The sequence below is a fragment of the Eurytemora carolleeae genome, unplaced genomic scaffold (genome assembly GCF_000591075.1).
Source record: "Eurytemora carolleeae unplaced genomic scaffold, Eaff_2.0 scaffold404, whole genome shotgun sequence".
Classification (NCBI taxonomy): Eukaryota; Metazoa; Arthropoda; class Copepoda; order Calanoida; family Temoridae; genus Eurytemora; species Eurytemora carolleeae.
In genome coordinates, this window is record NW_019396431.1 from 105,786 (window position 1) to 131,626 (window position 25,841).

At 33.8% G+C, this 25,841-nt stretch overlaps 2 protein-coding genes across 4 annotated transcripts; both read left to right on the top strand.

Moving 5' to 3' along the window:
- The first annotated feature begins 3,577 nt into the window (after nt 1-3,577).
- LOC111703193 (serine/arginine repetitive matrix protein 2-like) lies at nt 3,578-17,834 on the top strand. Its single transcript, XM_023475068.1, has 19 exons — nt 3,578-3,665; nt 4,656-4,815; nt 5,093-5,179; nt 5,393-5,455; nt 5,810-5,931; nt 6,522-6,641; nt 7,246-7,388; nt 7,448-7,950; nt 8,021-8,092; nt 8,908-9,100; nt 9,414-9,520; nt 9,707-9,748; nt 10,902-10,976; nt 11,634-11,700; nt 12,057-12,555; nt 13,521-13,630; nt 14,432-14,486; nt 15,235-15,338; nt 16,867-17,834. Exons 2-19 carry the CDS (start codon nt 4,712-4,714, stop codon nt 16,954-16,956), a joined length of 2,556 nt encoding a protein of 851 aa, XP_023330836.1. The 5' UTR covers nt 3,578-3,665; nt 4,656-4,711; the 3' UTR covers nt 16,957-17,834.
- On the top strand, nt 17,791-25,794 carry LOC111703198 (vacuolar-sorting protein SNF8-like). 3 transcript variants are annotated; one of them, XR_002765576.1, is made up of 9 exons: nt 17,791-17,904; nt 19,037-19,113; nt 20,014-20,078; nt 21,341-21,451; nt 21,839-21,937; nt 22,766-22,887; nt 23,390-23,482; nt 24,930-25,145; nt 25,571-25,794. XR_002765576.1 is itself a non-coding variant. In XM_023475079.1 (8 exons), exons 1-8 carry the CDS (start codon nt 17,807-17,809, stop codon nt 25,042-25,044), a joined length of 780 nt encoding a protein of 259 aa, XP_023330847.1. In that variant the 5' UTR covers nt 17,791-17,806; the 3' UTR covers nt 25,045-25,150. The 3 variants fall into 3 exon arrangements, 1 of the variants encoding a protein (XP_023330847.1); XR_002765577.1 differs by having other exon boundaries at nt 25,582-25,794; XM_023475079.1 differs by lacking the exon at nt 25,571-25,794 and having other exon boundaries at nt 24,930-25,150.
- Nucleotides 25,795-25,841: the final 47 nt, after the last annotated feature.

Sequence of the window (25,841 nt, forward strand, 5' to 3'; positions counted from 1 at the left end):
CTTTTTATTCACTTTATCTTAATATATATATATATGTATTTGAAGTATATCCATAAACACAGTGTTTCGTCCTGTTAGGACTCATCAGTATGGCTCAGTTTATCAGTTTTTGCAGTTGGGGGGGGGAAATCTACCCGGATCAATCCTTGGATTATGGATCAAACACGCCAAATTATTGTGCCATCAAACCCTGATGATTGAGTAATAATTAGGAACCAGAGAGCTCAACCAACTTGAGGGCCTTGTATAATACACATATGCAGCCTGTGTAACAGCTGAATATACCATTATTTATATTATCAAAAAGCAAATAGTCTTCGAAGTAGCTTAAAAATCAACTTATCAAGTAACATTGGTCTGTGCGCACTGCACAATTGTTGTGTCTCGTGCTTTTAGGACTCTTATTTTTAATTCATAAATTTTGCCTTAAAGTCGTCTTCCTATTCCGGAGTTTCCTGGTTCACACTGATAGCAATTAGGTTTACCCTGCTCTGTCTGGAATTTCTTCTGTAAAAATAAACCCAATCAACTATTGATATTCCCGTGTTTCTGCCGAGTTCCCTGATCAAAATTTGGGGCAAATCGGTTCATGAGTTTTGATCGGATATCCAAGAAAACAGACGAATGGTATCTATTTCATTTGCCATAACGGTTACACCTGCCATAATTATAATAAATTTTGACTATAATAAACATTTAGAAATCTATATTTAAAAAAATGAAAACAGCTTTTTACGTTTCAGCCATGTGCCACTAACATAAAGGTGCTGCTCATATTGGAAAAATATTATATATGTCGGCTAATGGCTTCAATTCTCTCATCTTGATTCTCAATCCGCAAAGCTCTTTCTTCAAGCGGTATTTTTACCGTTTGTAAACTAAAGTTGGGAATTTTAATGAGAAATTTCGCGCAAATTACAAAAAATTTTGTTAGATTTTTACCTTGTATAAATGATAAAATTATTGCAAGTTTAACTTATATGACTAGTGTTATTTATGGCAAAAGTATTGATTATAACAGATAAATGTAATCATGGAAAAAGCATAATGTCAAATATATGGAAATAAGCCAGCCAGAAACACATCACTGCGATTTAATGGTCTCACGCTCTCAAGCAAAAATCGTTGAGAATTTTGCCAATCACTTTTAAAAACCAAAGCTTTACAGCGCTAAAATGTACATGTAAAGTGCCACAGAAAAGCATAAGTAAGTTAGAGCGAAAAAATCTAAGCTTAGGGCGTTGCGACACTTCAAAATCAGCCCTGTCTTAAAAATTGATGAGACTTTTTATAAGCAGGCTGAATCTATGTGACATATCGAGATTACTATAGACAAGTTTCATATATCGTATAAATTACGGATTATAGATCATGATTAAATAAGAAATAAAAACGTAAGAACTTCTTTATTTGTTAAATTAAAATGGTAAGATAATACAATTTGTTTCTGGTCGACACAGTTTAATAATATAATAAAGCTCTTCGCTGCCTATACAGGGGCGGATACAAGGGGGGGGCGGGGGGACCCCCCTGACAGATTCAGAGAGGGGCGTAGCCCCCCTCCCCCTGAGATTTCGAGGCAAAAAATGTTCCTAATTTTTATAAATGTTATTGTTAACGATAAATTTAGAATTAGAAATTTGTAAGAAACTAGACTTTAGTTATAATATTGTTCATCTAGTAATGTTCCATAATCAATACTCATTTATCAAAATTGTAATATTGTTCATAATTTTCATGTATTTAAGTATAACTAGTAATTTCTTTTTGTTCTTAAATTGATAATGTTCCTATTATTGTTCGATCCTGTACCTTTGTCCGACCCACCTTAAATCCCTGTCCTAATCCTATATTTTTGTTCCTAATTCCTGAACAATCTGATTATTGTTCCTAAATCCCTGTCCTAATCCTTTATTTTTGTTCCTAATTCCTGAACAATCTTTTTATTGTTCCTAAATCCCTGTCCGAATCCTTTATTTGTGTTCCTAATTCCTGAACAATCTTTTAATTGTTCCTAAATTCCTAAATTTCCTAAATTTCCTAAATTTGTTCCTAAATTCCTGTTCTAATCCTTTAATTTTGTTCCTAAAACTTAAAAATCTAGTTTTTTAGTCTTTAGGCATTAATTTTGACTCTTTTTGAGTCTTATAAGTCAAAAAAATTTTTGGCCTGCGGCACGATTTTTATTTCCTAATTATTCATTTTTTGTTCCTATAAAATCTTGTCCCCCCCCCCTCACTTAAATCCTGTATCCGCCCCTGTGCCTATATATGTTTGTATGTTTATATACAGGGTTACCCACAAAGAATGAGACTATAAAGACGACACAAAACCCTAAAAATATGACGATTTGAAGCTTAACTTTTGGTTTCTGCACACAATTGAATATTTTGATGGTTAACTATAAATGATTTAGCACAGAACTAATCCAGTCGAGTCTTACAAGGAACCCCATGAATTCAAGAAAATGTATTAAACAAATTCTGAAGCCTCATCCTTGTGGTTAACCCTGTCTATCTCTCTCTATATATATATATATGTTAGCTATGGCTGCCGAAACGGCTGGTCAATAGACAAAAAATTCAAACTTTTTTTCTTTAAAAAATCGTTAACATGACGACAAATAAAAAAATGACTAACCCTTAAATAATAAAATTACACCTTGTGCATTTTTAACTCTAATAATTTTTTATCTTAATAAAATTCTACAATATTTTTGAATTTATATGATATGGAAACATTTTGAGACTTCTATATTTCTTGTTTTTCATTCTTTCTTCTCAATCGTGCATTTTTGTGTAAAAATATACTAAAAACTTAATGGGAGGTAATTTTTTTAAAAATAAAAAAGTTAGTTCAAAAAACATGACTAGAATAAAGTTTTCCAAGGATTTTGAGATGTTGGAATCTTCAAATCCACGAGAATGATGTCAAACATTATTTAGGTTCAAAATTGAATCTCTTCTGCCTCCAAAATGGATAACTTTCACAAATAAAAATTTATACCAAAGAACATGGACCATGTTCACGCGAAAAAAAATAATATTGAAAGGACGAGGATTTCGATGTGGTTCGGACGAGAAATGATGAGAATGTGGTTCGGACTAGAGATTGATGTGGTTGGCCTTCCTCCCCTCGGTCAGGTTAAGACCAGTATGAGACCAGTTAGGTAACCAAGGGAGGGAGTCCAGAGTTCCTCAAATAGTAATCACCGCCACCCAAATCTGTTTTGTCCAATATTTTGCTATTTATTTTATATCGCGATGGTTAGCCATTACGGAGGCAGAAGAGATTTAAGTCTTACCTACATAGTTTGACCATTCTCATGGGAATTTGAAGATTCCAACATATTATAATAATTGCAATACTCTAGTATCAATATTTTATACCTTAGCGAGACCAGATTTAAAAAAATAGTTTTATCTTCAAAATTGGAAACACAAAATAATCGAAGGACAAGGATTCCGAGGTGGCTCGGACGAGAAATTTTTGTGGTAGGCCTTCCTTACCTCGCTCACCGAAAGCGTACCTGCGTACTTGCCGCAACTTTTTTATTTATTTAACCGAAATTTTTTTCTGAGTTATACTCGTATTATTCTTTGTAAATTCTAATTATACCCATTTCAGAATTGATCTTTTTTTGGATTGAAGATACAAATAGTTAGGTATATATAGAAATAAATTGGGTCTCTCCTTGGACTCGCCCCCCGGTGCCTCCTACCAATTTTTGTACATGACCTTGATTTCAACTTTTTTCATCAAAAAATTGTTATTTTGTTATATTTCAGAGTTAGGTTAGGTATAAAGGACAATTTCTGGGCCGACCGCTGCGGCTAGAGAGCCGTGTGATGCAGCCAGAACAGGCCTTCAATTTCAACAATTTTCAACAAATTTAGTATATATTTAGGGTTAGGTTAGGTTAAGACACTTTCCGGCCCGAGTGCTGCGGCTAGGACAGGCTAGGGGGCCGAGCGCTGCGGCCACGGGTTAGGTTAGTTAAGACACTTTCTGGGCCGAGCGCTGCAGCGAGGACCCGGGGGCCGGGCGCTTTTAGGCAAACATTTTTACAGTAGAAAATAATCTTTGTTATCAATAAAACACACACATCTTTCACATCTTTATTCTCAAGGATTTAACACTTAATCATATTTATTGATTAAAAATGAAGTAATATGGGTCAGATATAAAAGGTCTATAGTAAATTAAAATGTTAATTGATATATAATGAGACATCTATGAGTAAAGTATTGAACTGTTAATAAACCCAAACATTTGGGTTCATCTGATCATTGGACGATTTAAATAAATCTCTAAATTTACATCTCTAGACCAATTACAGATAAAGGATTAATTATAAGGGGATAATCTAATTTTTCACAACACAACGTGGGTCCTAAGCAGATGATAGTTCTCTACCTTGTGCTCAGTTAGCCGTACTGTACACTTACAACTGTTTATTAATATTGATATAAATTGGTTAGGCCAGAATCAACTTAAAATAAACGAAATATACAGTACGTTCTCGGTATAGTTTATGGCCTTTAAAATTGGTAAAGGATTAGCGTACATCATCACTCTATACACTATAACCTCGTTGGTCCTAAGCTGTTAAGAATCAATATTCAAAAGCCATTTTCGACTGATCCATGTTTCAGGGTTGAAGGAATACAATGGAATTAACTTGTTGCAGTTGATCTGTTAAGTCTAAAGTATGACTGGTAGACCCCGTCGTGTCCCCCCACCCCCTCCCCCGGGGTTCGGTGACGATGAATATTACCGTTTGTACGGGAAACCGGAAGAATATCAGAAATACAGGTAAACTATTTATTAATATGTGTAATACAATTCGTACATTTTTTTCTCTCTTGATGATTATTGTGGTTCCTTTATTAGTCCAGATTTATAGCATATTTTTAGGGAAGAGTTGAGGGGAGAGGGGGGGGGTCTTAAGGACAAATTAGAAAATATGTTTCCATTTGTATATGATAAGGGGCCAACAAATTTCTAAAGGGTTAATTTGTTTAACTTGACAATATTATGACACCCCCCCCTTGCCTTTGCCCCTGAAGGTTTATGATCTTGTCATGCACAGGAAAGAACTTGAAAGGGCTCGGATACGCGCTGAAGAAGTATCTCCACCCCAACATGAGGAATATTATGTTTACAGAAGGTTTGCCAGGTAATAATTTGTGTCTTTACAATTTATAGATTTGGGATTACGATTTTATTGGATTTCATTTAGCATGACCAGCCAATGTTGTTTTTGGAGACTCATTTTCTTGTTTCTCTTGTTGTATTTTTATTCTCACGTGTCTCGTTTAAACAGTCATGTAAAAAATACACGACAATTTTTATTGAAAACTAGGTGTACACTGTTTCTATTTTGTTTCAGCCATGAAGAGAGTTATGATTATTATTACGGTCCTCACTCTCAAAGAATACGTCCTGGTGCCAGGTAGGAAATACTGTATCTTGAATTAAGACTGATTTGCAAAGATTTGGAGGAAAAATAACTTATTTGTTGGCGAAGTTTTTCCATTCAGCCATTGATTTTTTTCCAATTCAGCGACAAAAAGCAAAAAAAAAAACTCCAAAAACTTTTCCCAAAAAAACGGAGGGGGAAATTAGATTTTCAAGAGGGGCAGGGGTTTTGGCGATTTTCATAAAAATTATAGTCCTTAATATATAATGATATTTGTGTTTTTTTATTTTTCTATATGCACACATTTTTATCTTACATTGTCCACCCTTCTAACAAAAATAAGATTAAATGTTATTCATTGATGACCTGGAAAAAATATAATATCAGTGGGAAACGGCGGATTGCTCCTCCTCCGCCCCCAGGGTTTGAATCTCCAGTCACACGACGCCGGCCAGCTTCTAGTTCGGGTCGAGGGAGGCCGTCTAGACGCTACTCATCAGAAGATTCAGGTATCTATATTTCCATCTATCTATTTATCTCTCAATATACCTTTTTCTAATCTATATTCAATGTATCATTCAAATTTTTAGTCATGTCTATTTAATTCTTCTAGAAATATTCATTTATCCCTCCATATATTCCTTCTTCAATGTAAATCTTTTCATTCATTATGAGTGGTTACTTCGTTTTAAATCAGTGCTTAGGATTCATTTAATTTTGATCCGGATTCTGGATCCGCATTGAAAAAAATGGATCCGGATCCAGGTCATTTACATTTCTTTAGGATTTACTGAATTTTTTCTGTAACAAAGCAGGATTTTTATTATCATTTTTATTCTTTTTTTTTCGCTTATTTTTATGCTTAACTTGATGCACAATTCCGAGATCAGGAAATTTTATAATCTTTTTTTTTCAACAGTTTAGATTTGGGTTTGGAGAGTAAAACAGTTTTATTTGCAGTTTTTGGCTGATATTTTGCCCCGCAGATCCGCATACTTTTGCGGAACTGGATCCAGGAAGCGGATCCAGGATCCGGATCCTAAGCACTGGTTTAAATTGGTTTAAGCATATAAAATAATATATTTTGAACTTCCTGCAGATGAAGACGAGAAAAGACGAAGTAAATTTGAAAACTTCAAAGTGACGATCAAAGCTAAGGAAGGAGACGAGACTCCGAGTCTCTCTGAGGACTCGGACCAACAATCTAAAAAATCTAAAAGTAAGAATGAAAAGTTAGTAACATGTAAGGGACTGTTAGCGTAATATCAAGTTTCCATTATAGGGGCATGTCCGATTAACATGGTACCCTTTTATAAACTTTGTCCGGACAATGATGAGGTAGATACACTCATTTGTATAGCTGAAGATTGAGTGCCGGGAGACTTGAGGTTTAGTGTACACTGTACACTCGTGCGGTTTCTATATGAATCGGACATGCCCCGCTATAAGTAGAAGGTAACTTGAAATTATGTTTACAGTCCCTTTACCTAAATCCCAGAACCTTCGAAAAAAATATAGTACTCATGAAATTGAAATATGTTCATCTAAAAATTTGTAATTACTCTGTACCACCCCCCTTTACAGTACTCATAGCACGGAAATATGTTTATCTAAAAATCTGTAATTACTCTGTACCACCCCCCTTTACAGTACTCATAGCACGGAAATATGTTTATCTAAAAATTTGTAATTACATGCACCACTTCCCTTTATAGTACTCATAGAATGGAGATATGTTTATCTAAAAATCTGTAATTACTTGCACCACCCCCTCCCCCCTTTACATAATGTTTCTTAGGTGTATTCTATTGTTTTCCGTTAAGTGAGTAAGAAGAAGAGGAAGAAAAAGGAGAAGGAGAGAAGGCGAATACTAGAGAAGAAGTTGGCTGAGAAAGAAAAAGAATTAAAACTTCTAGCTGCACAGAATACAGAAGAGCTTGCTCCTGTCAAGAAGAAAAGTATAAAGGTAAGTAAGAAAAGATGGCCGGGGGATATTTCATAGATAAGTTTTATTTCTAAATTCAGGATCGCTTGGGAATCCCTCCTGGAGGTTTAAACATCAAGAAGGAGAAAGATCTGAACCCAGTGGTTGGAGGAAAAAGAAAACAATTTTCTCCCATCCCGTCACAAATCGGAAATCTTCCCGCCAAAAAACGTGGGCGAAGCAACAGCCCTGTCAAATCTATGAGACGTAGCTTAAGTCCTGGAAAACCCAGAGGACGAAGCTCAAGTCCGGCACGAAAAAGCACGAAACGGAGTAGCCGACCCTTAAGTTCATTAAAAATGCGGGAAAGGAGCAATAGTTTGCCAAAACAACGTGATCACAGTGAACCCTCGTTAAAGCGAAGAAAGCGCAGTCCAAGTCCTCCAGGGAAACAAAGGTCGAGTTTAAGGGATTCAAGTAGAAGAAAACGAAGTGAAAGTTCTCGAAAAAGAAGTGAAAGTCCGTCTAAGCGCCGTGAAGAAAGTGAAAGGAAAAGAAAGTCTACAAGGGATCCATCCAAAACTAAAGCAGAAGAAATGTCAAGGTGATCAGTTTTTAAGCTTTAAAATTTTCCGATCTATTTTTCGTTTGTCTATTTATGCTGAATAATTTAGAGCTGATCGAAGACGAAGAAATCAAGAAAGAAGTCCAATTGTATTAAATAACAGACGGAGACGCTTAAACAGGTATTAGTAGGAGGGTTGACATTTTCTAATTAACTACTCCTCAGCCCTCAATAAGTTTATACGTTTAGTTGGAGAAATCAAATAATTAAACTGGCAATTTCCTCCCTTGGATTTGAATTCTTTTTTTCCTCGCAGTCTGAGGACAAACATTATTTTTTTGAAAAGAGGGGGATTATGCTATCTCAAGGATATTCTATCTTTATTCAATTTTGAGGGAATTTATCACACTTAATTTTTCCCGTTGTAGGGTGATTAAGTGACTTCATCGCCCTACAACAGGGCGAAAAAGTATTTTTTTTTTTCACCCTGCTATTGAAATTTCAAATTTCACAACTAATTTTTCGGTTGTAGGGAGAATAAGTGACTTTATCACCCCTTACAACAGGGTGATAATATAACTTTATTGACCTGCTATTAAATAAATTGAGTAAAATGGAGTAAAACTATAATATTGTAATGGATATCATTACTTTTTTGCACTTAATAAATAATAATACCCATTATCGAATCAAATCAAATCAAATCAAAACAAGAACGTACAAAAGTTAGTTTGCTGTTTTTTTTCTGCTAGTTTGGTTTAAAGGAGAGATAAAGTAGAACTTGTAAGGTAATCGGACTGTATTTATTATTTACACCTTAAAGTATCCAAGAAGCTAAATGTTTTGAATTTACAGTTCGCGTTTTACCCCCCCCCCCCCAAAGCCCCCTGGGGGGGGGGGGTAAATTTTTTTTTCGCTTGTCTCTCTCCCCATAAATTATTTTCTGTGTATGCCTGTGCCCTTTAAATAATTAAATAGATATAATTAAATGTCCAGGAGAAGTTTGAGCCGGGGAAGACGAAGAACTATTTCAAGAACCCGTTCTCGAGGTCCACCAAATCCCAATAGGAGGCGGAAGCGGGGCCGGCGGAGGAATCGGCGAAGAGACCGGTGGAGGGATAGACGCTTGGGCGGAGATATGAGTAAGGCGGAGCTCGAAGATCTTAAAGAAGAAAATAAAAAGATGCAGGTAAAGAACTAAATCACAAAATGTTTAACCTTTGTTTAAATTTGGATAATTATTTTTAATAAATATTTTATGTATAGAAAAAGTTAAAGGTAATGAAATCATTAATTTTAAATCACTTGCTTTTGGTAAAAATAATCAGAGTTTAGAAAGCTATAAAAAAGTTGAAATTGTATCTTTTCCCCAACAAAACTCGAAAATGCCCTTGAGACATTCTGATGTTAATTTCATTAAGTTTCATTAAGATCGGGTTAAAATTAAGTCTCTGAAAGAAAAAGGTGTAAAGTGTTTTTTTTTTAACACCCTTTAACATTAGGCGAGATTGCGTCGAAAGAAATCTGGAGGGAAAGATGACGGGATGATTATTGATCGGTTAAACCGTCTAGCGGGAATAGACGGGATTAAACCTCATAGGAAATCAAGGTAAAAATATATTTATTAGACACAAGGATTTTTAAATCCATTAAATCTGTTGTCAGAATTGCATTTTATAATTTTTAAAAGATTTTTTTGGTGGAGCATAAGATTAAACTTCAGAAACATAATAAAAGATTATCAGAAATCTAGGAGAAGAATAAAATTTAAAGTAACATATCTTGTATTTGTTAGATCTGGGAGCGCAGACACAGACTCAGATGATTCAGATTCAGGGTAACTTTCTTTTTAAATGGTTTACAAAAATTTAAAGAAATATCTGTGTTGTATTGCCATTAATTCTATCATTCTTTGATGTCAAATCTTATCCTATTTCTAAAATGAACCCAGGAAAATCGGACATATTTTTTGTATTGGCTTGGTGTACGGAAAGACGATGCTTACTACATTACATAACAATATGAAAAAGCTAAGATCGATCAGAAAAAGAGATGAAGAATAAGAGATTAAGAACAAGAGATTAAGAATAAGAGATTAAGTATAAGAGATTAAGAATAAGAGATTAAGAATAAGAGATTAAGAATAAGAGATTAAGAATATGACATTAAGAATAAGAGATTAAGAATGGATCGAAGTACTTGTAAGTTTTAATAATAATATCGAAGTTGGGAAAATGCAGACTTCAACAATTTACCTGAATTACCACGGCGCAGATCTTCAGTAAAAAAAGAGATATGCATGATTCACAACGATACCCTTAAGAACTTAGGGCTTAATAATGTAGAAGATATCGTCGTTTTTCCAACTAGAATTTCGTTTCTTCAATTGTTTCGGCATCAGGAATGCGCAATTTGTTTCGTCGCGAAACCATAATTAAATGTTCGGTTATTAAATATATGAAAATCTAATTCACTCTTGAACAGACAAAGCTTCTAAGGGTACGGTTGAGAATCTACTTCATACATGGAGGGTCAATTTGAATTAGGTCTACCTACAGTCCCTGTAAACTACCTTTTATTCAAAACTTGTATGAATGATTTGCATCAGTCTCTACCTATTTCTCATAAACACTTAAAAGGTTTGGACAGTTTCTTTCGGCTCTAGAATTTCTCGGGGCAAATTCTATTATATCCGAAGCCGAATTTAAAGAATTTGAGCCGCGGCTTAAATATGGTTGGTTCAATATCATATTGTATACAATGCTCAATTAACAGGGTTTATGGTGGATTTAAGATACGGCTTAAATTAACATTAAATTCGGACTCTGACCTCGGAACTTTTGTGCTGGATTTCGGATAAAGATGAAATTAATCTTCAAATTAACAAAAGATTGAGTTCAAGTATTGATCTTGATATTCACAAGATGGGAGTTCTCAGCTCTGCATTTATAAATGATAAGAGTTGTTTTCTCACATTTTAAACCCTGCAGGAGCGGGTCGGACTCTGATCGTGATGAAAAAAGACGAAGAAGAAGGAAACCAGTTGGAAAGATGAGAAGTGATAGGTTTGATAATTTTATAATTTTCTTGAGATAGAAATTTATGAATAAGCGTTTACTATTTATAAGAAAGAACACCAGTTTCATTAATGATAACAAACTTTAAATAAGTAGTCGAATTGTTCAAATTACACAGCATTAAATGCTGGGTATGAATCAAATCAAAAAAGAATTAAATTAGTCCTTATGTCTGCATAAGATGGAGATCATTGCTTGATCCCGAGAACAGTTCTGACTTCTGAGCTGAAAACTTTAGAATGGTGGATATCGAGATCACTGCTTAATCCTCTCTTTTTTTTAATCTCGAGACTAACCTAATCTTGTACTTGTATCCTGAAAAGTGTCTAAATTTCACGTCGCGTATTAGTTGAAATTTTGCGCGCCATGTAAGACTTATTTAAGAAACGGGAGGGACTCTCTAATTTGGAAAAACCGGTTTTTGATTTTTCTGTACAATATCCAAAAAGAGTGGATTAAGGAAGAAATTATGAAGGTTCACATTTGAAATTCGGATTAAGCAGTCGGGATTAAAGGTATCCCATTCTAAAGTTCCCAGCTCTGGACAAGCATCTATTTGTTAATTTGATATTTTTCTTATTTTATTCAAAGAAAAGATTTTCCCCAAAATTCTTTCACATTTTCATTTTACATTGAAATTTCCAGGATGGATTTAAAGAAGGAAACATCAGAAGATAGATCAAAGGAGAAGTGGCAACACGATAAATTTCAGGTAAAATGATCTTTTGACTATCAATTCATTTAATTTATTTGAAAACCAGGCTTTTTTAAAATTAAATTCTTATCTTTTTTTTTTATGAAATTATTACATACAAGCTAGGTTTATTATTATTCATAGTGTCATAGATACTCCCGCCGTCTACCTGCGGTTGGTTTAAAATCATTTATTGCCCAAGGAATTTCAAAAACGTTAAATTTTTCTTAGCCTATGTCAACCCAAGGGGGCCAGGTATCAACGGTTTCAGCCAATTTGGTCCAGCTGTTTGGGGCCAACTATAGCTAACATATGTTTACACGTAAGAGAAGAGCTTTATTATATAGATAATCTTCTATCAAATAATTTGCCAGGCGGTTGAGCGTGGAGGAAGGAAAGATGAGACAGAGACATTTGGATCTCACTGGTCCAAGATCAAGAGTGAAAAGGAGAAGGAGGAAGAGAGACGAAGATCAAGGTCGCGGTCTAGAAAGAAGAAGCGTAGAAGAGGAAAATTCTCCCGATCAAGATCTAGATCATCCGACTCATCTTCCTCCCGGTCTTCTAGATCATCCTCGAGATCAAGTTCTAGCTCCAGGTCTAGGTCCGGATCCTACTCCAGTAGGTCTGGGAGTAGTTCAGACTCAAGGTCAAGATCTAGGTCGCCAAAACGACCTGTAGTAGAGCGGGCTGCTGAACGTGCCCTGAAAGAGGTTGGAGGGGGTGGTGAGGAGGAGAAGGAAGGAGTTAACCTAGGACTATCAGGAGCACTCACTGCAGAGGTTAATTCCTTTAATGGGACAGTAGTGAAGTATAGTGAACCTCCTGAAGCAAGAAAACCTAAACGGAAATGGAGACTTTACGTGTTTAAAGGTAATTTCAAACACTGCATCATTTATAATTTCGTTTTTACAGATATTTATTATATTTATTTTCTTCAATTTCAAAATTGAAACCCTAAAAAAATCATTAATGGAGTCATCACAGAAAATTATTAAAGAAAATATATATACCCTCGTAATTTTTAAATTCAAACTCAATTTCTCTGCCTGAGTCTTTTGATCCTAAACTTACTAGTTTCTTAATTCAAAATAGAGCTAGGATGTATATGTATAGTATTCACCCGTCTACAAGCCGATGATGAATTTTAATTCTAGGGCTGACTACAAATGTAGATTTATAATCAATTGATAATTGAATTAGAATTTGCAGGCTGACTAAGATTCACTGATTGTACGTTTTAGTGACCGTATATGTGATTGATTAATTGTACATTTGATTGATTGGTTGTATTTATGATTGATTATAGTTATGACTGATTGATTGTAGTTATGACTGATTGATAAAGTTTTGTAAATGATTAATTGATATATATTTGGTTGATGTTTAATGTATATGTGATTTATTAATATATGATTGATAAAGATATGATTAATTAATATATGATTTATTGATATATGATCAATTGATTGATATATAATTGATTATTATATGTGTGAATTATATATGATTGATTAATACATGATTAATTAATACATGATTTATTAATATATGATTGATTGATATATGATTGATTGATAAATATGTGAATGATTAATTGATTAATATTGATTAATATATGATTGATTAATATATAATTGATTAAAATGAAATTGATTTATATATGATAATGATGATTATATGATCGATTCATATATAATGATTGATATATGATCGATTGCTATATGATCGATTCATATATGATTGATTGATATATGATTGATTGATATATGATTGGTTGATATATGATTGATTGATAAATATGTGATTGATAAACCGAATAATAATTGATTGACTAGGGAACGAGGAGCTACCTATTCTGTATATACACCGCCATTCTGCATATCTGTGCGGCAGAGATAGAAAAGTTGCAGATATACCTTTAGACCATCCATCCTGTAGCAAACAGGTAGAATATACCTTTAGACCATCCATCCTGTAGCAAACAGGTAGAATATACCTTTAGACCATCCATCCTGACTAGCCACAGCGCTCGGCCCAGAAATTAGCTTAACCTAACCTAACCCTAAATATACACTAATTTTATTAAAAATGGTTAAAATTAAAGGTCTGCCCATCCAACCTACGAAATATGCCCATCCGACCTACTAAAAATGCCCATCCGACCTGCGAAAAGTGCCCATCCGACCTACGAAAAATGCCCATCCGACCTACAAAAAGTGCCCATCCGACCTACGAAAAATGCCCATCCGACCTTCAAAAAGTGCCCATCCGACCTACAAAAAGTGTCCATCTGACCTACAAAATTGAGTGGCCGTCCGACAGACAATTAATTATATTTCATACCCTACTGCACAGGCATATCACAAAAGCTGCTGAATAGGACGGATGGGCAAGAATATATGCCCATCCGACCCACAGCTGTCGTAGGTCAGATGTTGCAGTAGGTCGGATGGGCAATATAGGACGGATGGGCAGTAGAGCGGATCAACATTACCGTAAATTAGGCCCAACGACAGCCTAGACCTGAAAGTCTAAGCCGTAAATTAGGCCCAACAACAGCTTAGACCTGAGCCCGCGATTTAAAAGCTTCGGCTCGAGTCTTAATTCCTTAAACGCAGCTTTATACAGGCTGTATAATAATAAGTTGTATTTAGCATGTTGCCCTGCAGTACAGGCTGTATAATAATAAGTTGTATTTAACATGCTGCCCTTCAGTACAGGCTGTATAATAATAAGTTATATTTAGCATGCTGCCCTGCAGTACAGACTGGTTTCCTATACTAGAGAGGATGGAACTACAGGTAGTATTAAATATTACTCCGTAAAAAAACAGAAAAATGAAATAATTTTAATATGTCTAATTTTAACCTAAAAATAGAGACTCACATGATTTTTTTAATACATGTTTTTCTTTCAATTTGAAACCCCTTAAAAGTGATATTTCAATTTTTTAAAATAGATATGAAATCTTTTTATGGAAGGGTACGGAATATAAACAAAGTATTTTGTTGTTTTACTAGATTTTAGTTTTTGATTATAATATACTCTTACTTTAACTCTTCAAGGAGTATGTTCTCCAAGGAACAGAAATAAGGAAAACAGCAGAAAAAACTGTTCAGCTAAAATTAGAATATTATTTAATTCCCAATTTGGTTGGTTACTTCCTATCCCAAAAATCCCTGATAAAAAATGTCAAAGTAATGTTTCGTATAGCGTCACTAAAGACTTTCTTAATCAGATTAGCTGATAACTTAAGAAAACTAGCATCTCTTGATTTGAAGAAAGAGAGCTGGCACTTCCAGCATCTTTTGAAACAATCATGCAAGTCATTTGGGAACAAAATCTCCCGCAATAGGATATTTAAAAATGGAATGAAAAGAATAGTTATTTCTCAGTTTCACAGCATTATAAAAGTAATAAAATTGATAAGATTAAAAATCATTTTATTTGTCTAATAAGTTGTGATGCGGTTAATAAAATTCACAAATCTTAAAAAAAGTTTTCATTTAAATTTTTGTTTTGGTTTGAGAATATTTTTGATATTACTAGGTCGGCGTGTGCAACCGTATGTACTTGATCTTGGCAGTGCTAATGGTACATATGTCAACAATAGCAGAATAGAGGCACAGAAATATGTACAGCTTTTAGAAAAGGTAAAATATCCTTATATTCATCTGTTTCAACCAATATTCTTTATCAAAGTAATACTTATCTATTTAATTCTGTAATACTATGTATATTCCACAGTGTTTAGGATCCATTTGAGTTTGATGTGGATCCGGATTCCGGTCATGAACATTTCCTTAAGATTTACTGATTTTTTTTACAGAAGAACAATTTTTTAATAATTTTTATTATTTTTTCGCTTATTTTTTTTGCTTAAACTTAAAGGGATCAGATAATTTTTGATAATAAAGTTCAGACTTGGGTTTTGAGAGCAAAAATTTTTTTTGCAGTTTTTTGTTGATATTTTGACCCTTGGATCCGGATACGGATCCAGGAAGGCAAAATGTTGCAGATCCAACGGATTCGGATCCCAAGAACTGATTAATTTTTCCAAATAAGTTGTTGGTCTAACTAAGCTTTGATTTTCTTATTCTGTCTATTTAGTCATCTATCCATCAATCAATTTATCTATCTAAGAATGAATATATCTAGAATATATTAAAGTTATAGAATAAATTAAGATTCAATTTTGTCATTTACTCTATCTATCTATTCACATATCTATATATATAAAATAGTAAACTCTAATTAAAATGTGCAAAATGAGCAAGTTGACTTTTACAGAGAAAGTTCAATTTCTAGGCAAATCTGGATTCTTTTGCTAGTATTATGTAACTTCATATGTATATAACTAGTTTGGGCACCCAGCTCTGTCTGGAAATATATAAAAGTCGTTCAGCTCAAAAGTCGCCCCGAATCTAAATCAATCAAAGGATTCATGAGCTATGATCGGACATCCAAACAAACAGAGAAACAGAGATATCTACTACTATATAAAATATATATACTTTGCTTGTCTGGGTGTACACTGAACGTCCGTTTGTCTGTTTGTGTCCAATAAACGTCAAACGACTAAACCGCCCTAATTTTGTACGGGACCTCACATGACCCTAGGGAAGGGTTATGGACAATTAAAAATTTCAAAAATTAGCCTCCAATAAAATTCGATTGTCATTAAAGTTTGAAAATCCACGAATTTTTTTTTATAAAATCCGCAAACATATGTTTTTGTATTACAATGTATACCAAGAGAAAATTGAAATAGAATATTGGCGCGAAGTTGTTTCAAAAAAATTTTGATTGTTGCAATTTTGAAAATCCACGAAAAAAATTATTATTAAATCTGCAAACTTTTGAAATTGTTTTATCAATATAATAAAACAAGAAATTCGTATATATGTTGCGTAAAGCCGGCCAAACGGCTAGACCGATTGGGCTGATTTTTTTAAGGACGCTCATGGGTGGCCGGGGGGTTTTATAGGCTCAAGAAAATTCTGAATTTAAAAAAAAAAATTCAAACTTTTTTTACAATTTTTTTCCACGGGCAGCGCCGGGCCCTTCAGCTAGTATTTTATAAAAAGAAGATGCTCAAATATACAGCCACAAATAAATGTTGAAATAGAAGATGGGCGTGAGAAAGCCTAGTTTCTGTATATTTTTCTATTGTTTTTGCAGGATGTTCTAAAGTTCGGATTCTCGTCCCGTGAGTATGTTCTCCTTCATGACCAGAGTAAAGAGGACGAAGAAGATCTGGGTCTTGATTAATCAATCAATCAATTAATCGATTGATTGATTGACTAGCTTTTCCTCTAGATAAATCAATCATTTGTTGGATTACATTCCATTTCACGACTATATTTATAAGAATTGAATGAATGGTTGAAGGATTATTGTTAAATGTTGAAATATTGAAGAATCAAGATAAGAATGGTTAATTTGAAGAAACCAAATATTTTTCGAAATCATCATCTAATATTTATTTATCTTTATTACATATTTAATGTATGGGTTACTAATTTATTATAATGATGAAGATAAGGAAGTTTTTAAATTGGGTCACATTGCTGATTTCAAATTTAGTTTAGTTATTAGATTATCATTTAGGTTCTTAGGTTTTCTAAAATTTTTACTTGAGGTTTGGAACAAGAGGCGTAGAAGGATGGGTTTTAAGTCTATTTTGTTTGTTATAAATAACGAAAAGATTGCTATTTGAAATTTCATATGTTACCCCCCCCCCTCCCCTCTTTTAGGTGGGGGATAATTTTTGTAAACGTTAGTCCCTTCAGTGCTTTATGTATCTCAGCTTGGACCGGTTTTGAATGAGCGTGGGTACGCAGTCCTTATCTAACCATGTTTTATTTTTGTAATCACAGCCTATATTGTAATTGTATTATTATTGTAAAAAATGGGTTAGTTCTCATCTATGCAATTATCTTGACATGACCTACATTAGATTGTTAATCCTTCCATTTTTGGGTTAAACTTTTACAGAATATATATTTGAAACTTGTTGTTTTTGTATGAATCCACTATCTTTATATGCAGTATGCACTTAAAATGTAAATAAGATGTAACTTTGTTGTAAAATTTGTTTTCCTATTTTGCACGTAGTTAAATGCGAATTGGAAATATTAAACTTTTCAGATTGAAAATGCGTAAACGGGCAGGAATAGGAGCTATTCATAAGAAGAAATTGGACGCAGAAAAGTTTAAGTACGAAAAGTTTACTTTTACTATTTTATCAGTTGATTTTTTCTCTTATTGTTTTTCACTAAGACGTGAAAAAAGTCTTGTAATATATATATATGTATCCTCAATAATTTGAATTACCTTGCTAACATTTTTCCTCTATGTCTTCCATTTGAGCTAACGCTACTCTTTTAATCATGCTGAAACGCCCTTTTAAGTCTTTTGCTGCTTTTATTTTCGTTAGTCTTTCACTGAAGGGTGTAAAATGTAAAATTTTCAAAATTTATTCGTTGTATTTTCCCATGATCTCTTGCGAAAAAAATCAACATTGACGATTATAAAAGTGTCTTTTTGTCATCAATCATATCTAAATTTGAATAAAAAGAATCGTTTCTATGCTAAACCTTTTTTAATGGCAATTTTTCTCTGTATCGCTTAGAGCAAATATAGATTTATATATTAAATTAAACCAGATAGCTGAATGCAACTATGGTTTGAATGCTGTAATAGATTTAGATATTTTTGAGCAGTGGTGCTTAGGATCCGGATCCATCGGATCCGCAACATTAGCTTCTGGGTCCGATTCCTAATAAATATCCGGATCCAAGGGGCTGAATATTAACCATAACCTGCTGAAAATCAACTCTATTCTCTCGTAAACACAAATCTTAACTATTGATGAGCGGTTACTATAAAAATGCTAAATGGATTGGGTATTGAGTTTCAGCAAACAAAAGGGGTAAAAAGAAGGAAAAAAAGAAAAATCAGGATCTAGGACACAGGCTACCGTTTGCTGATTCTTAGATTGGGTCTTAAAGGAAGCATTTAAGCTCATAAATAGCGGCCTCGAGATGCCCGTCTTAGAAACTTTTTGAAAAAATTAATCTATATAATAAAACAAGATATTCGTATATATGTTATTATGTTCCCTATAGCCGGTCAAACGGCTGGACAGAATGGGCTGACATTTTTTTTAGGGAACCCAGGGAAATCCCGGGGGTAACAAAGGCTAAAAAAATTTCAAAATTTTTTTTTTCTTTTTTGCATTTTTTAAAAAAAATTCCACAGGCAGCGCCGGGCACTTCAGCTAGTGTTTTGCAAAAGTATCTTAGATATATATTTTATATAACATAGATATTAGAGAATTTTATTTCAGAGGGAAAGCGGATGCATTAGCGGAAACCCAGCTTGTAGAGCTCAGTTCTCAACTACAGACGTTTCAAATTAATTTAGGCATAATTCTTCCTAGGAGAATGTATTTTATTCGAATAGTCCATTTTTTGCAGTGCTTACTGCTTAAGATCCAGATTTATTGAATCGGTAACAGTTTAGCACTCTGGATCAGGGGTCCATATAATTCGGTTTTTAATTTCAAATGGGGTCGGGGTTGAAATAGGGGGATGTGTTCTGTATTTGGGGTGTTAAAAGATGTAAATATCAGTAATCAATATAAGAGAAAGATTTTAATAAACAGAATCCCTGCAAATGTATGCACTATAATTTCTGCAGTATGGATTTTTTTCTACAACTTGACATCATACTTCCAATTAACAACAACATGGTTAATTTCTGCCCTTCATATCAATTAATTATCATTTAGAATGATATGGACCCCTGCCCTGGATCTGAATCTAATCGGCAAAAAAAACAGAAAAACTGTTCATTTGTTCAAAAATACTAAATGTTTGACCATTTTGATGATCAAAGGGATTAAGGGATCCTGACCAAATGGATTCTAAGAACAGATTTTTTTAAATTTGAAAATTGCTGTTATGACGTTTTACAGAACGACAAAATCCAAGATCTATTTCGAAACAACAAAATGAAGCTTTAGTTTTTGACTAGTTGGGGATCCAGCGTTGCCCAGGGTACTCATAGTTATTTCAGCCGTTTACCCGCACTTGGTCGATTTTACCGGGAAACCAACTAAATTTTTGCTTCATAAGTCAACCCACTCGACTGAAAATTCAAAAATCAAGCCAAGAACATTCTCGTGGTTCTCCCGAGTTCCCCAATAAAAATTAAGGCAAATCGGTCAAGGGTTTCCTGAATTACGGTCGGACTAACGAACAGACAGACAAATTGAGATTACAACTTTATATAGACAAATCACAAAGGAAATTATTGTAACAGAAAGTTTTGCTCGAGAACACAAACAAGAAATTAAAAAGGATCCAGCTTTTAGAAAACATTTTCAGGTGGGTAATCTTTTGCAGGGATGAGAAAACGGAGGAAAAAGATGGAATTTATTTGTAACTGCTAGTTATGGAACTTAAGCCAAACCTTTTTAGGGAGAAAAATATCATATTTTTTTCCCTAAACAGCAATGTCATGTTTCCACCCTTTGAAAAGATAGTCTGATACTACTGTTAATGTGACTTGAAAAAAAATTTGAATTTAAGAAAAAAAAAATCGTAGGGGGGGGGGTTGGTTAATGGTTATAGACCTTTTAAGGATGTATTATCTAGAATATGTGATCTGGTACGGTGGTAGGCGATTTTATTAATACAATGAAGACGACTTTCGATTATAATTTTGATTTATATCAAGCTCTCAATCAGCATAGATATACCTAAAATGGAAACATAGAGAAGATGTAGATTAAAATGTAGATTAAAAAGCATCTATTTAATTACTTGTAAACTTGTAATTCGCAAAAAGCTTGTTAACAATAAAAACTTAAATAAAAAGTCGTCTTCATTACATTGGTAATATAGCCTACCACCGTATAGGAATATAATTCTAGATATATATTCTAGGATATGTGTGCTAGTATAGAAGTAGATCCTCTAGATATATATTCCATTATATGTGTGCTAGTATAGGATTAGAATTCTATATACATTCTAGAATATGTGTTCTGGTAAAGAAGTAGAATTCTAGATATATATTCTAGGATATGTGTGCTAGTATAGGAGTAGATCCTCTAGATATATATTCTAGGATATGTGTGCTAGTGTAGGAGAAGATCCTCTAGATATATATTCTAGGATATGTGTCCTGGTATAGGAGTAGATCCTCTAGATAAATATTCTAGGATATGTGTGCTACTATAGGAGTAGATTCTCTAGATATATATTCTAGGATATTTGTGCTAGTATAGGAGTAGATCCTCTAGATATATATTCTAGGATATGTGTGCTGGTATAGGAGTAGATCCTCTAGATATATATTCTAGGATATTTGTGCTAGTATAGGAGTAGATCCTCTAAATATATATTCTAGGATATGTGTATTAGTATAGGAGTAGATCCTCTAGATATATATTCTAGGATGTGTGTGCTAGTATAGGAGTAGATCCTCTAGATATATATTCTAGGATATGTGTGCTAGTATAGGAGTAGATCCTCTAGATATATATTCTAGGATATGTGTGCTAGTATAGGAGTAGATCCTCTAGATATATATTCTAGAATATGTGTGCTAGTATAGGAGTAGATCCTCTAGATATATATTCTAGGATATGTGTGCTAGTATAGGAGTAGATCCTCTAGCGTCTGGTAAAGGATTCTGGTCGAATATGCTTGAAATAGGAGACTTCTACTACGAGCTTGCAGTTCAAATTGTCGAGGTGAGGATTGACTAGTATTTAGAATTTGAAAAATTAATATTATAATTTTTGAGGGGTTTTTAGAAAGATTTTCTTCGTTTTATAATTTAGAAAACTATAATATTGACAGAGGCAAGATAATTTAGGATAAAATATTTCGAGAAATAATTTTGTTTGACTCTTAACATGAAAATCAGGAAGTCCTATTGTGGAGATTTTATGAAAGAATTGCAAAATAAGGTTTATATTTTATTTTGGTTAACTTAAGCGTATGATAAGATATTTTTATATACCTGGGTTCTACATGNTTCCAGATGTTAATATTTGCAAGCTATAAAAATGAGAAAGGTTTAATTTATAAATAAATCTATTTCCAATTATCTCTAGATATTAGATATCTGTTAAAAGGTTTGTATGGCCCACGCTGATAAAACAGGAGGTCTGATGGAGCTGGGAGATGTTAAACATAAACTTATAAAATCTAGAGGCAGATCTGCTATACATCAGGTCAGGCAGGGGTAGGGAGGGGGTGCAGGGACGCCATGAGCCCAGCCAAATGGTCTCCAAGCCTCTGTATTCGTAGATGAGTAATTAAAAGTACCTGGCGCTACCCTGCCCATTTAAATAGATATTAACGAAGTAATGTATAAAAGTTTTATCTTCTAGAATTACTTCTAGAATATTTATTCTAACGTTTAGAGGGTAGCACCAGGTCATTTTAAATACTCTACTGCGAATATGGAGGCTTGGAGAACATTTTGCGGGGCTCATGGCGGCCCTGCACCTCCTTCCTCACAGGGGTGGTTGACCATTTTATAATTCAATGAGAGATAATCAGAATCAAAGTAAAAATATTAATTTTTGTCTAGATCATTTTCATTTTAATGTATAAATGAAAAACTGGTATTATCTTAATTAACATAAGATTATTTGCGTGAACCACGGTAGGGATATATGTTTTCTCGAAAATTATTTTTCTCATCCTCAAAATTCAGAAATATTTCGAAAATTTGTTAGGTGTTTAGGGAAAAAAATACTTTTCGGATAAAAAGTATAAAAAGGAGAGATCACCCAATTTCACAAAAATGGCAATTCAGGTTGAAAATCTGCCAATTAAAGGGACCCTTCACTAGTAAAAACGAGGAAGATATCGTCGTTTTCTTACTTAAACCGAGTTGAATTCATGACAACTTCCGTCATCAATTTTCAAGATAAAAAGAAGGATTATCCTTAATCAGTCAAAGATTCAAAGGTGGCCGTTGTGAATTGGACTTGCAACTCTATATCTGGAGATTGGAGGAGTACTTTAAATAAAATAATAACGAATTGTTTCAGGAGATATCAACTGAGGATATTTTAATAGCGACGAAGAAATTGAAGGTATTGGGAACAGGGTTTACAGTAATTCCTCTTGGATCTGGTAGATATCTGGTGCAGTCAGTTCCTGGAGAACTCAGGTAGATATCTGGTACAGTCAGTTCCTGGAGAAATCAGGTAGATATCTGGTGCAGTCAGTTCCTGGTGAACTCAGGTAGATATCTGGTACAGTCAATTCCTGGAGAACTCAGGTAGATATCTGGTACAGTCAATTCCTGGAGAACTCAGGTAGATATCTGGTGCAGTCAGTTCCTGGAAAACTCAGGTAGATATCTGGTGCAGTCCGCTCCTGGAGATCTTAGGTAGATATCTAGTGCAGTCCGCTCCTGGAGAACTCAGGTAGATATCTGAAGAACCGACATTTTACAAAATCTGTCGTATTTTTATAAATGGGATATAATGTAAAAAAACACTGAAACACTAAAAATAACAATGTGAAATAGTGATTAATAACAATATGCACGAGTTATTATCATTAAATTCGATGATGAGAAGTCGTAGCCCTTTATTATTACCCCCCCCCCCCCCTACCATCCCGTCTAGTTTGATCTTATTGACATGTGCTGAAAAGATTTTGTTTAGTTCCGATCAGATCACAGTTCTTCAAGAAGCCGAGGATAAAGGAGGTTCAGTTTCTAGATCTTCTCTGAAACAACTCAAATGGGAGGATAGTAGGTATTTATTAGATCTACCCTATCCTTAGAATAGGAGGGCTGGGGATGTGAGCCTGGGCAGTGGGGAAGAGTCCCCCACGGGGTCTCAATGATCCATGATTTTTCATTTTTTTTGCATGATCTAGTGAGTGAGGTGCTGACGGCCACAATGTCCAATCTCATTCGTGGTTTCATTTCTGTCATAATAAGTGAAGAAAGAAAGGTTCGGGTAGGGGTGATAGGCAAGGTGGGAAGGGAGGGGGATAACTATTACAGACAAAATAAGTAGATAAAATAGGGTTGGTGCAATTAAGGAAAAATTTACATAACTTTTAGAACCCAAAGACTTTGCTAATTAAAGATAGCGTCCAGAAAATCTACGCAAATTTGACGCAATAATCCAGTAGTTTTTACGCTGTTGAAGTTTCATAATGGAATCTTTTGGAATGAATTAAATAGTTATTTAAAAGGAAAACAAGGAAACCACTTTAGTTTTTCTATCTTGAAACATTTAATTTGTCCATAGTCCATAAAAGTGACTAGTGGATTTCACGCAACAAAGACAATGAACCTAATTTACAGAATTTATCACTTTTTAAGATGAAATAACGACGATATCTTCCTCATTGTTACCCAGATAAAAATTGTACGATAAAAATTAAATGGTACCGTTGTTGATGGGACTTTTAATGGGTTGGTAACTTGAAATTACATCTATCAGTCCCTTAGAACATTTACTTTTGGTTTGATTGAAGTATATGAAGTGTTTATAAGAAAAAAATTAATGTCTCATATCCTTTATGCAAGTAACCTTGTACTTTTTAACAGCAATCAATTATTACATCACTTCTTCATTTAAGATTGAATGTAATAGTTTTTCGACGCTCTGGCATCTTTCAGCGTGAGGAATTCATATGATCCAATTAAAGAGCCTTCATCCAAGCTTTTTTCTTTTTGGATCTGCTGGTATTGTAAACGCAGACTTTCCTGTTCTTGGTCGGCTTGGTAGTTGGGAATCATACATGTTACTTTGCTTGGCAGTGGCACCGACGAACCTGAATTGTACTTATTAACAGTAATCAATTATCTCATTTCTTTTTCATTCAAGATTGAATTCTCTCTCTAACTGATTTAAATGAATTATTAAAAAATATAACGCCATCATATTTATTCAGGGAGGAGGGGGGGGGGGGCAGCAAGTTGGACTAGGAGGCAGCAAAGAAGGAAAAAAAATATTGTTTTAAATCTTATTATTTTATTTTACTACTTTAAATTTTCAAGAAAATGATGTATAGCATGAAATTAAATTGTCAATTTGCAACCGTATGGACGATTTTGAATTTTTTATTGCGATATTTTTTTAATGAAAACGCAGCAACATTGATCACTCTTACTGAAACTGGTAACTGAGAATACAATTGCCGTTGAAATTTTTTAAAGTTGTTAATTTATTTATTTTGTTTATTTAGGATTGAAATAGTGCTGAACACCATGCTTGGAGAAGGGTTACTTTGGGTTGATGAGAAGGGTTCTGAGACCATGTATTGGGTTCCTTCCATCTTTAGTTCAAAATATCAACAATAGGGGTCTCGTGTCACATCTTAATCGATGTTTTGTTCTGATTTCTTTATGTCTTGAATTCTGACAACAAAATTTACATGCTGGGTTAGTGGTCGCTATTTAAAGTAATGCAGGGTTACCCACAAAGGAGGATACTTCAATGACGACCAACAACACTGTGAACATGGCTTTCTGAAGGTTTAATTCGGTAGTTTAGTTACTTTTAGGTATTTTAAATTATTTAACAAAAAACAGCAAGTTTAATCTGCCAAAATTTTGTATGTAAGAAATATTTTTTTATGTTATTTTGTCTCCTTAAGAACCCTATCTTAGAGAATTCAGATTATTTTATGATAACAATCAAACTATTCGTAACGAGTTTCAAGGCTGACTTTTTAAAGTTTTTTTTCTTCTATGAATCTTATCATTCCTTGTGTAGATATTGTTGAGTTTTAATATTTTTGTTCTTTACTCTCGTATGTAATAATAAGAGCTACCCATTTTCCTACAGTCGTCTCTGAAGTCTCATCCTTTGTGGGTAACCCTGTAGGACCGAATCAGGTAATAAAAATCAATGAAATTTGGTTAGAAACTGTTCAGAATTTCACCCCACCCCTGGATTTTAATGTTGTAATTCTAGTTTACTATTTATGTATTTGATTGTAAATTCAGTAATCAATATTCATTCTGTGTAACTCAACATATTTTAGTAAGTGTTATGTCCTTTTCATTTATTTTAAATGTTTTAAAAATTATATTTTAGTTTCAAGTGTATGAACCGATTTATAATAATGATATCCATTTAGTACAACAATATTTAA